General features: G+C 41.1%; 1 protein-coding gene across 1 annotated transcript; it reads left to right on the top strand.

The window, feature by feature from the left end:
* The first annotated feature begins 1,293 nt into the window (after positions 1-1,293).
* Positions 1,294-11,023, top strand: slc40a1 (solute carrier family 40 member 1). The gene is made up of 8 exons (XM_079663211.1): positions 1,294-1,639; positions 1,734-1,801; positions 2,144-2,303; positions 2,638-2,753; positions 4,796-4,922; positions 5,222-5,467; positions 5,811-6,446; positions 8,350-11,023. The coding sequence occupies exons 1-8, from the start codon at positions 1,606-1,608 to the stop codon at positions 8,664-8,666; spliced, it is 1,704 nt and encodes a 567-aa protein (XP_079519337.1). The 5' UTR covers positions 1,294-1,605; the 3' UTR covers positions 8,667-11,023.
* Positions 11,024-13,540: the final 2,517 nt, after the last annotated feature.

Raw genomic sequence — 13,540 nt, 5'->3', positions numbered from 1 at the left:
TATTATATATACTTTTCTCTTTCTTTATTCCCTTGTTCCTCAATTGTTTTATCTGTTCTGTTGACTATTTATCTATATCCTTTTTCGTATGCTCTGTAAGTAATGTATATAATTCCACAAAAAAAAAGAAAAAAGAAGAACACTGGGTGCCAGGCACGTGCACACATACATAGAAGTGGGCTTGAGCCCCTGCCCTTTTTCTTCCTCCAGAGAAAGTGCCCTTTTTTATTTTTTAAATAAATTAATATATATTATATCTACTGCTGTTTGCGCACAGTTTCCCTTTCCAAAAATATATTGATTGAATACAAAATGAAAATATCAGGTCAGGAGATTAAACTGTGAAATTCCGATGCTCTCTAGTCTCTACTCCAGTGTTTCTCAAACGTTTTCACCAAGGACCACTTAGCCAATAATAAAACACTCGCGGACCACCTAACTCCACAAATATCCAAAATCACATCGTTTTTCTAGAACAGATTACAAATCGACTGAAAATGGTACAAACAAGTGGCAACATGTGTGATGAAGGTGTTGCGCTGGGCTATATCATGTAATCAAAAGTGAAACTTAAGCTCGCTCCATTGCGGAGAAATTTCCGCGAGAGTGCGGAAGACTTACATTTATTTATTTATTTAAAATGTGACATTTTACCAATATACTCACGGGACACCAGAGATGGGGTCGTTACTAAAAAAAAGTAATATATTACATATTGCATTTTTTTTTTTTTAAAGTAATATGTTTCGCTACTTCGTTACTCTCTACATAAGTCGTTACTTTACAAGTCAGTATTTTCCCCTGAAATGTCATGTTTAAATATGCAGATTAGCTTTAAATCTAAAGATGAATTCAGACATGGTAGTAAAACGAACACCATTTATTTGTGTTTTTGGAAGTTTTCTTGAGTGAAAGAAAACATGGAAGCAAAATAGACCAAAATAACAACATTTACAAGTAGGCCTACATGAAAAAACGATGTTTTTATAAACAGTAACTTCATAATTTTGATTGTTGGCTGCTCATTTAATAACTATTATTTCACTAGTTTGTTGTCTGCTCTTGTGCGTAGTGAACACTAAAGAAAACCATTGTCTCTGTGTTAGCTGATTATTTTGTAGAATTCTGGTGAGTATTAAACAATTGCGTGAGTGTGAGGGTATTCAAATAAATTGGTCAGTAAGTCAGAGAAGTGCAACTATATTTAACTTTTTGTTTTAAAACATTTTTCTATAAATGATTATGGGAGTGACCTTTTTCTCACTTGAGCTCCCGCCCCCCAAAATGTCGCGTGAGTATAAGCGGGAGGTAAACAGAGAGAGCACAACTCAGCTAACGGTCGGCGGAGCGGGGCTCTTCAGCTGTTAATCGTGTGCTCGAGCGATCAACCGGCCTTTTAGCCTATACAACTATTTATTTCCGACTTCAGCTACAGTGATAGCTAAGTTTGGAAAGGAGGAAAAGGGAGAAACGCCGTGTCTTTTTGTCTTATTGTCGCTGACAGTGAGACCCAGCTGTAACCGCGGTCCACCACAAATCACAAAGAGAAGACAACGTAAACAGACATATTCACTCGGTCATTTCTGCCATTCACACAGCTTTACCATGGATAACTCTCGACCCAAGAAGACATGCTGTGGTAGGTTATGTTTCATTGCAATCTTTATGACAACATATTCCCTCACACCTTACATGCCTTGAGAGGATGGATAACGTCTTTATTCTATCCTCAGTGTCTGTCCGGGACTTCTTCACTTCAGCCAAATTCCTTATCTACATGGGACATGCCCTGTCTACATGGGTAAGAGAGACACACAATATGACAATTCACATCACATCACATTATTGTCTATTTAAAAGAAACTCCATCATATCTTTATTCTCATGATGACAGGGTACATATGTAGCGTTTCTGTGTCCAACCCAATGTAATACAACATGAGTGTGTAATTGTTGCATTGTGTCATTATACCTGTCATTACAAAATGACATGTTTTCCCTGTTTCGCTTACCACACAATACAAATCGCTGCACAGGAAGGTGAAGAGGCTGTTGAAAACAGAGAGGATTATTATCAGCCCTAACCTGCAGGTCTTATTAAAGATCAGCATTGACTTAAAATAACCAGGATCTAACTTTCCAGGGGGACCGAATGTGGAACTTTGCCGTGGCGGTGTTCCTGGTGGAGCTGTACGGGAACAGCCTGCTGCTCACGGCCGTGTACGGGTTGGTGGTGGCCGGCTCCGTGCTGCTGCTGGGGGCCATCATTGGGGACTGGGTTGACAAAAATCCCAGACTTAAAGGTAAGACAGCAAAATTCAATGGGAAGCATTAGGGGCTGTTGTAACATAAGTGTGCAGGATCAAAATGCCAAAAGTATTTTCAGATCTTATCCTGATACAGCACTTTCAAAGGGACTGGCATTACATTACTATTATCCCCCCTTCCTCATTTTTACAGTTAAATGCACCTCTTGTGCCATGTTTATTCAGAGGAATGTGCCATTATTAGATCAGATAAGGCAGTGTGTGGAATGCAGCCAACCATCTTGCTGAAGCGCTCTAATGAATATCAGACAGACATCTGTTGTCTTTGATCAGGTTTCTGTCCCTAATGTCCGTCGTGGTGTTTCCACAGTGGCCCAGACTTCGCTGCTCGTCCAGAACAGTTGCGTTATCGTGTGTGGGATCCTTCTCATGGTTGTTTTCCAGTTCAAAGAACAGCTTGTGGAGCTTTACAATGGATGGATTCTGGTAAGGCCACATTCAATCACATCTGATCGGGGTTTCAACCGAATGCTTTTTGAACCTTTTTACCTCAAGTACAACACTCTGACCCTGGGATTGAAAGTTGCTTTCTTTTACTGATCCATGTGATTTTATGAGCACCTGAAGAGCTTTGACAGATGAGCAAATGATTGTATGTAACTTCCAGAAGACCTTTAACTGTTCTACTCAACAAATTATTGTTGTCATTGCTGTATCAAATAACTTAAATCATGGTGTACAGGATACTCTTGCAGTATTAGTTTCAATTAGTTTCAATTTCAGATGCACAACAATTACAGCGTAGCAGTCGTTGGCAATACAAATCTGATGAATGTACTTAAAAAAGGGAAATTCAAGCACAAAAAATAAAATGTATTTCTACTTCTTAAATATAGTTTGTATTGAATTCATTTCATTTACAAACAGTTTAAAAGTAAAATCGTTAGACATAATGGAGATGTGTGAAATGGGGCATGCAAAAAACGATCTGAAGCTTTAGTATAGGGTCCCAGACACTGAATAGTAACTAAATACAATAGATATTATTAACACATATTACTAACACTTCTAGAATTAGAAAGAGTTCATATATTAGACAAAAAAACATATTCATCTAAAACACACCCAACACGAACCAAATCATTCATTAAATTAATCTAACCTTAAGTACTTAGTGGTCCCAGAACATCCATGTCATCAGTCTAAACACTTAACAAACTTTGTAGTCATTATTTTAAACTGTAATTCAAAGGTATAATTGACAGTATTGCAAATAAATAAACTGAATGTAAACAGCAATGTTGGAAATGTAAAAAAATTCTAATTTTATTCAATCATTGTTGAATCTGAACTTTTTTTTAAACCAAAAACAGAGCTTTGTAAAGAATCCTAAATAATGAGGTAATGTTACAGACATGTGATGCATGGGAGGTCATCCCACACCGGTTCTTCTGAAGTGTGTGTGTGTGGATAAGGAGTGTCTTGTTTACACTTGTTGAACTATGTGTCCTGAGATCTGCCTCCACACAAAGACCTCACTCTGCAGAGCTAGCCCGTCGCGGTGTCAGGTCGAAACAAACGCCTTTCTGTTGCCCAGAATGTCCTCAGTGTGGCCCTCTGCATTTGTTGGACTTCCCAGAGAAAGAAGGGATTCCAGCCATGTGAGAGTGTTTGGAGGGATATGTGTGTGTGGAGGTGGTGGAGGAGTGTGAAACAGGAGATTGAGTGTGCAGTTGAAGGCTGTGTGTAGTCAGCAGGTTCTTCAAGACCCGTCACATGACAGAGGGAGAAATGTGGCCCGGCCTGTTGAAACATTTCTGCTGTTTCTGACCCGAGCAGCTTCCTCACAATGTTGTCGCACATTTTCTTTATTACTGCAGCGGTGGAGGTCAAATATTCAATTAGCTGTTGTGCTCCTTTTTTATCTACAGCTATTGTTCACAGTGGGTTATATAGATAGTTATTGATTCCTCTTTACATTACAGATGACATGTGATAGTAGTTTGTGGGATTTGCATAACGTATCTTCTTTACTTGATTTAATTATATAAAAAGGTTCAATCTTACATAACACACCTCCAAAATGTAGGTTACTTTCACAGGAGTAAATACCACTTTTGTTCGGGACTATATTTAGCAGTGGATTAATACACTGTGCATACACCTCGAGGGTGGGGTGAATCTGAGGCGTCCCAAGATCTTTAGCTTGTGATATACTGGAGCCTTTCAAAGGATATTTGAAGGGGTCGCAGACCAAAGCGCTCAAGAAGTACAGCATTAATGAGTATACTTAGACAGCAGGAGAGTGTGTGTGGAATTGAGTCAAAAGGAGAACTACAGAGAGTGTTTTCATGGTAATGAAAGAATCCAGTGCAGCTTTAATGGGTTTTTAATAGTTTGTGGTATTAGCAATACAGACCATGCTGTATATATTAATGATATATATTTGTCTTTTGTTTCATACTGAACAGTCTAGATATTAATCAAATGTAATAGAAAACATAAAAATATCCTCTTTTTCTTTTTAGACCACATGCTACATTCTGGTGATCAGCGTCGCCAACATTGCAAACCTAGCCAGCACGGCCACGGCCATCACCATCCAGAGGGACTGGGTGGTGGTGGTGGCAGGGCAGGACAGCAGCACGCTGGCAGGTCAGTGTTTCTGCCGGCTTATCACCCAACCTCATGTGACCTGTTATCAGATGACTTTAGTGAGCAGACTTTGAACCCCAGATATTGGCTCACTCTCTTTTTTACCCTCTATGTCCCTGCAGTTTCCCCCTGATTGTTATAAACTATTTCAAAGATTTGAACAACCTCCATGAACCTGATGATCTGTATCCTCTTGCTGTGCTATGACCATCAATCAAACCTGCTGTTATATGAATATCAAACTTGATATGAGTTAAATCAGCTGTATAGAAACTCTCTTCCACTCTTGTACTAAACAGACATGAATGCCACCGTACGGATTATCGACCAGCTGACCAACATCCTGGCCCCCATGCTGGTGGGTCAGATTATGGCCTTCGGCTCTCCTTTCATTGGCTGCGGCTTCATCGCAGGCTGGAACCTGTGCTCCATGTGTGTGGAGTACGCGCTGCTGTGGACGGTCTACCAGAAGACGCCGGCATTGTCCATGAAGAGCGGACAGAAAGAGCAGCAGCAGGAGCTCAAACAGCTCAGCCCCCCCAAAGGTAGCTGCAGGAACCTTGTGTGGGATTTGAACCATTGTAAAACCACTTAGGCTAAGGTAGCCATTTTATTTAAGGATGTCTCGGATTTAAAAAATAAATAAAAACAAACATCTTAAAGACCTTAGGATGTGTTCAGGGAAAACCCTTTGATTCCCTAGTGTTTGCCCTTAAGTAAGCTACTTAAGTATTCCCTTATGCATAGCTGGAAGTCTTTACCTCTGAGGTAGTTTGTGCAGCCTTGCACTGGTATTTATTTTTCGTACCAAGTATCTCGTGAGAGTTTTTTCCTGTGTGGTGATTCAGACTGAATATAACTGCAGCTCTCCCTGTGTCCTCTCCTCAGAACTGGAGAATGGCCAGAGTCCGGAGGAGTCCTCCCAACCGCTGATGATTGAAGCCTCCATGGTGAAGCCCGGGGCCCCAAAGCAGCGCAGCTGCTGCTACCAGGTGAGCGAGCCGCTGCGCACCCTGAGGGCCGGCTGGGTGGCCTACTACAACCAGAACATCTTCTTCGCCGGCATGTCCTTGTCCTTCCTCTACATGACGGTGCTGGGCTTCGACTGCATCACCACGGGCTACGCCTACACGCAGGGCCTCAACGGCTCCGTGCTCAGCCTGCTGATGGGGGCCTCGGCTGTAGCGGGCATCTGCGGCACCGTCGCCTTCACCTGGGTCCGCAAGAAGTGCGGCCTTATCCGCACAGGCTTCATCTCCGGCACGGCCCAGCTGTCCTGCCTCATACTGTGTGTGGTCTCCGTCTTTGCTCCCGGGAGCCCGCTCGACCTCAGCGTTTCGCCTTTCCAGGACATATACTCCCACCTGATGGGGGAGACGGTGCTGCCTGAGGCCGAGCACTCCCTTACCAGCCTCCTCACCGCAGTCAACGCCACCACTGCTGCCCCCGCTGAAGAGCTGCCCCCCCTGCAGTCCTACATGTCTGTCAGCCTTCTGTTTGCTGGAGTCATCGCTGCTAGAATTGGTGAGTATAACAGCCCCCCTTTTATTTGTAATTAAAATTCAATTATATATTTTCAAAGACAAACATAATTAGAAATACACAAATAAAGTACATTGAAAATGCCTATGCACAAACAAACAATAGAAGAATGGTGGGGAGGGTTGAAATTGCTCATCTATTGAATTAATGTGTTTCTATCTAACATGTAGTGTAAGAACACGTGCATGCACATGGTCTTGCATCAGTAGAGTTACTCCACAACATAAATATACTTGAATTTATAATTGACTTTATTTATTAAATCCTATTATTATTATTATCCCGAAGGATTCTCCGTATACACAAGTTATTGAGCCGTTTCCGCTCTACATCCTGAACTCCTCCCTTCGATGCAATGCACTTCCGTTTTGGCGGACTGGGTTTGTTTTGCTAGCTAGCTCCGTTGTGCCGACAAAGCACTGATATCGCAGAGACAAAGAGGATATAACAATTACAACATGAAGAAAAGTGGTTCGGGAACTACGTGTGCGGTAGTTGGTTGCAATCACTCGAGAAAGCACCTGAACGAGTGGTTAGATAGAGAGTGCTACGACCACAAACCAGCACCCAGCACCCAGCCATGTTGTTCATTAAATACAGATAAACACAACAAATACTGCATGCATTGTATTTTTTAATATTATATATGAATATTTTCATAGTGATGTAATTGTGTGGGCTGCTTTTATATTTTAATTTGTAATACCTGTTAGGATTAAACATGTGATCTTTCTTGTTGAAGCCATTTCTTTAGTTTCCTCTCAACAATTAATTCATTCAGTGTTATTTATGTACAGTATGAGCTTAATATGAATGATGAATTGTGTTAAAAGAAATTGTAGCACTCTAAGGAACATATGAAATGCAATAATGCAATAGCAGTGCAATAATGAAATTAAATTACATCAAACTTTATTTTCACTCAAACAGTACAGGCACATATGATATATTGCACAGCATAAAGAGATCATGTAAATTGTGCATTATGTAAACAACAGACAACTGTTGGCTCCTGTGGGCATGACCTAAATAAGGCAGTTTATTTTGGTTTTATGCTGGGCCACGTCGTCATGTTATCCTCCCAGTTTTGCACTGAATTCGGGTGGGGGAGAGTAACGCCATCTCCAGTCAAAGAAGTAGAATCGTGTTCCCAAGCTAGCATCACTGTTAGCATCGAAATCGCTGTGTTTACACCAGTGCCCGTCTGACTGTTTACATCGGTTTACACCGACAGACGCTGTGCAAAAGACTTCCGGCGGAAATGAAGTGCATTTGTGTAGTGTCATGGCGCTACCCGTGTTTTGGCGCGTAAACTTGTCTATTAGACTTATAGTAATCAAACAGTAAACATTATAGGTCCAATTGTGTTTTTTATTACAAAATAAATAGATGATTTGATCCCAGGAGAGACTTTCTGTTTCTCATAAACTATGATCTCTCATATCCAGATATGACAGGAAGGAGGCAGCTTTACAAATGTTCCCCCTTGCTTATCTAAATGCTATGACATTGGAGTGATTATGATCCCAAAGTGTAAATGATCATCGCTACCTGAGTAGTAAATAGTGCATATTATTTGTTTTATGGTTTTATTCGAAATGAAATTGTGTGTAGGTATGTTAGTGTCCATGAAAACTTTGTAGTGTTCACTTCCTGTTTCCTAAATGATGACTTCCTAACGGTGAGTCATGCTGGTCCACAGGTTGAACATTTTCATAAATAACTGGAACTTCACACAAACCTACAGATGTGTCAGAGCAATATTTGCAACCTTTGATTCCAATCATTGTGTGTGGTAATTGCTGCAGCAGCCACTGTGCTGTTAAAGTGCTGACAGTGAGGCTGTAAAGAGGCTTTAGCCCTGACTGTTGCTCTGTTCTCGCAGGCCTGTGGTCTTTTGACCTGACAGTGACCCAGCTCATCCAGGAGAATGTGATGGAGTCGGAGCGCGGCGTGATCAACGGCGTCCAGAACTCCATGAATTACCTCTTAGACCTGCTGCACTTCATCATGGTGATTCTGGCCCCCAACCCAGAGGCTTTCGGCCTGCTCGTCATCATCTCTGTGTCCTTCGTGGCCATGGGTCACGTCATGTACTTTGGATTTGCCTTCAAGAGCCTGGGCAGCCGTCTCTTCCTCTGCTGCTCCCCAGAGCAGAAGGTGGAGGAGGTGGAGAGCCCCTCCCTTCCCACCACCGTCTAACCCCACTGAAGACACTCTGTCCTGGGTACATATCTCTCAAACCTAACCGTACCCCTGCCGCATCGTACCAAACTAACATCTTAGCTTGGAGCTAGCACAATGCTAACCATAGAAAGATAACTTAACATGCTATGCATACTGTGGCCATTAATCATTAGTAGAAGGAGGTGAGTAGATTATGTGGGGGTCCCTGCTCTTGGATACACACATGTACTGTCAAACAGGGATCCATCACTTCTAGGCTCGCGGCCCAAATGTGGGTGCTGTTAAAGAAATCAGAGGACTGTAAAACAGTGTCCCCTGACAGCCTGCATCTACCTTCACAGGTGCTAACTGCTGGAATGCAGAAGGAAGGAGTGTTGCAGGGAAGAGCTTTCACTAATGCCATCATGCACTTTGCCTCTCAGATTAAAGGGGGGCCCTGTATCTGTATGAGACCCCAAAGGGGAGAAGACCCCCCCCCCCCTTGTTGTCTGACACTTTGCTTCTCAGTGACTTCACTGGTGCTGTAGCTGTGTCTTTGATAGCCTAGCTTCCATGTTCTTGTATGATGAGCAGGCTGTGGATCTTGTCTCTTTAATACTTTGGTATAAGGGTTATGCAGTTAGCTGTATTTATTCAGGACATGCAGATGGTGTTTTTTTATAATTATCGTGTCATCAGTATTTTGTTGTGCCATAAGTAATAATAATAATCCTATGCATCCTTGTCAACAGCTCTCTCAGTTACCAAAGTCAAAGTCCATATGTGGCATAGAAGGGAGTGAGGGAAAGCAGCATTCCATACACATACTTTACTTCAGGTGAGAGTAGTGGTGTAGCCTCATGAATGCTTTCATACACCCTAGATATGTCTAACCTGCTCTGAGATTGTAATTACATTTCAGATAGTTTACATTAATAGTGCCATAATTGTTATTTTCTCTTGAGTAATTTTTCAATCGTGATTGTTGTTACACAGGCACTTTAAGTGATTGACATCTGTCATTACACCGAGCGCGTGATCAGGCATTTGATCAATATTTTTGCACAAGGCTAAAGTCCTGACCCCATTAACCCCCGCACAATCTTTTTTGAATCACTTATGTCTCTGTCAGTTTGCTCAGGCGCCGTGCAGGGACTATGGTCAAAAATAATGGCACATTGAAAGCGTTTTGAGGAAATACTGCAGAGTTGACCTCAGACACCCCAACACAGTCAGCCAACGCTCAGCCGCAGGACCTGCAACCGTATCGCTGCCAGCTTCATGTTTGAGTTCTGACAGTTAACAGTTGACTCGAACATTAATTTCAGTAGTTCTTCTGAAAGTTTGTGGCTTTTTGCATACTTCTTCTCTTGTGAGGTGATTTTTTAAAAGAACAACCGAAAATCTGAAATCTCAGACATTTGGAAAGTAGCTTTCAAGAGAGACTACTGTTATTAGCGTTTACTCAACAGTTGGCCACAGTAAATACCTATGACAAATACAGGATAAGGATAATACAGTCATAATGACAGCAATATCGAGCTGAGCTTTTCCAACATTAGCTAACATTAGCCGAGTAAGGCTTTAGCTGCAAAACCCCTGCAAGCACTGTACTGCTTTTGAATTCAACTTTTCTTTAAAAAGTGAATTGACCTGAGCTCACTTGATGTTAACTAATGTAGCTGACACTAGTTCCTCTCCACCTCTGATTCCCGCTGCCTTATTGTAAATTAGCCTTGACAGCTGTTAAACGCACACGAGTGGCTTCTTCCAGACCAGCCGCACCCTACCAGTGAAAAATCTAGGCAGGATTTGGGTAATGATGTGGAGAAATATTGGTGTTGGAACCAGAGGCAGCGAGCAGGAGAACAGAAGGCCTCTTCAGCTGCAGATGCTGAGTCAGGGCGTCTGCAGGTGCATGGAACCCAGCTCTATAAAAACAGCTCTTGCTTCGCCTGATTCAGGAATATCTCACATTGCCATTGCTCTCAAGTTTTTATGTAAATAACTATATTGGTCAGTCAATATAAATATAGATTAGAAAATGCTATATATATATATATATATATATATTGTGTTTACTGTTGTCTGGAAATGCTGACCTTTTTTTACATGTTTTTATACACCACCGCAAGATTTTTTTTTAAAGATTTATAAAATGTGTGCATAAAGCATTTACTTTCTTTCATTTGAATGCATCTGTAAAATACTGCTTTAATGTGATTATATACATATATTTCTCTTTTTTATATATACAGTATTTCAGTGTTATTGTAGTTGAATAGAATAGCATGAAATCAGTAAGAAATCATTTTTATGTAATGATCGCACTCCATGGTCGTTGGTACTGCTTGTAATGCATCAGATCTCCTAAATAAAGAAAACCTTCACAACTCTGTGTGTGTGTGTGTGTGAGAGAGAGAGCGAGAGCGAGAGCGAGAGCGAGAGCGAGAGCGAGAGAGAGAGAGAGATCTGAACCGAACCGTGAGCATTTTGGGATGGTCCTATCCGGAGTTTCTACCACTGAAAGGTTTATGGAACACCAAATACCAAAGCACTGCTAATCAGTCCAGCAGCTCATCAATATAATAGTCTGTTTGAGTCTTAAATGTCCCAGCATCAGATATTTGATACCCAAACATCTCAGCTTTCAACAGCCTTTAAAGAACAAAAAAACGAGACCACAAAGCAAATGAGGAATGATGTCTGTGATGGAGGAGCTTCAAGAAAATACAACTTTGTACTAATACATATCGTGATCTGTCCAGCAGCACCTTACTGCTTTACTTGCATATCCTGTTTTGTTTTAAATAATTTAGACTCTAAATGTACTTTCACTGATTAGATTTAAGAGCATAATCTGCAGTAGGTATGAAATGCACTATGTGTTGTAGACTTAGCATGTTTTGTTTGAGACTGCAGGATTAGTCAGTTTCAACCTTCAACACCATACAGAAGCCATTTTGGCCCCCGTTGGTTTCTGAAGAACCGCATGTTTGAGAGGGAAAAGAAAGCTGACTAGTCCATTGGCTACAGACAGGGACTCGACAAGTGCGCACAGTGGAAATATCTTCCATGTGCCACATCTCTAGTAAACTGATCTATGAGCATTCACAGGAAGGAAGATTCTCTAACAAAATACATGTGCATGTTTGGTCAGAACTTTATGTCAAGGCCTCGTGTTCACTTGTTTCTTTGAAGCCGGAGCTCCCATGAAAAGCTTTTAACTGTAATGTCCAAGGTGTAATCAGAAATAATGTTTAACTGACACAATTGCTGATAGGGAGTCAGGTGTTAGAAGCTCAGGCATTGCTCAACATCACAAGTCAGTCATGTAACATAGGCTATACTGCACATTGCCAACTCACTTCCAGGAGTCTGTTTGCCTGATTACCTCACCAATGCAAGACACCTGGAAGTCACTACAACCAGCCAAGAAATAGTGCAGTAAATCACTGAAACCGCTGTTTTCATGAGTGGACATGCTAGCTAACCATGTCAAAGTATATCAAAGGTGTTGGGTAGAACTATATGAAACAGCATGTATGAAACCTTTTTGTGGCTTCAAGGGAAGGATGTCACTTGAGTCCGTGTCAGCTGGGTCAACAGAAACATATGTATGGGTTTATAACAAATTTAAAAAAAACAAGACAGTCGGCCTCTTACCGCTCCTCATCTCTGCCTTAAACTAGCAATTTCAGGCTACGTTGGCTGATACAAGTATAGGAATAAGGTGGAGCCAATAAAACAACTGCCACAGAAATTCTAGCTTTAATCCCAGAACCTGGAATAATCTGTTCTTTATTCATATTTCAGTTGATCTGTTGCTAAGTGTGGTGCCTTGCTCAGTGGAAAATGTAAGTAGGTAGTGAATAAAGAAGTTGCAGGGTTTGGTTATTAGGTTTCTCTTTTTCACCCTAAGGCACATTTCAGGAGAAGTAAAGTGTACCATGACAAATTAGATGGGTCAATAAACTCAAGTCAATAAAAGTGACAGATGAACATTTTAGGACTTGATAAGCATATAAAGTGACCTAGTTTGACCACTAAAGCTCAAAGCTTGTCAAACGCAGATATGGTGACAGGGCATGATGGATCCGTCCTTGTGGTGGGAAGCTTAGTGTCGGCGCGCCTGATACAGAGGAACTGAAACATGCTGAGATAAAAGTGCGCATTCTTATCCAATCATGGACACTAAACGTGACCTTCTCCTCAGGGACAGCTTACTCAGGACTTTAAGATGTTACTCAAGAGTCCGACCTGACTTTACAGCACCAATAGCTTATGTGGAAGATTTCCAAGAACCCAACAGAAGCTGCAATATGAAATACCATGGAATGAATTTCAGGGCGTCAATTCAAACAATATGTAATAATTATGCATTGTTTTTTTAAATTAAATTCATTTAACGTCAATACCTGATCCTAATTGTTTTTGAGAGCAGCAGTCCGACTGTGTGTCACAGTTAACTTATAAAACAGGCTGTGAATTGTCATTAAAGAGCAACCTTCCCGTCTGAATTACATCACATACATGACGGTGGGAAAAGGCTGTGAGTTTGGTCTCTAGCTCTCGTTTAGAAAGTCATGGACGAGGCAGAAAGCTTTATGAATGCATCTTTTTATTACATTTATAGAAAATGTGTTTGAATACAAACAGTGCTAATAGAAAGTGATTACCTTGCCTTTCTCTGATTTTGTCAAAGAATCACAGATGACATGACATTTTTACAAAACCCACAAAAAACACATCCTAGTTAAAGTAGAAAAAAAAGTTCTAAATAATTACATAAGTATTCAACCCCTTTACAGCGACACACATTTATACTGCTGCAGCCAGTAGTTTGAATACGCATGAGGTGAAATGGTATTCAATTAAGGCACGGCATTAAAAAGAGCTTTGTGTGGTTT

The sequence above is a fragment of the Notothenia rossii genome (assembly GCF_949606895.1).
Source record: "Notothenia rossii genome assembly, chromosome: 2".
NCBI lineage: Eukaryota > Metazoa > Chordata > Actinopteri > Perciformes > Nototheniidae > Notothenia > Notothenia rossii.
This window is presented reverse-complemented; position numbering and strand designations above follow the sequence as displayed.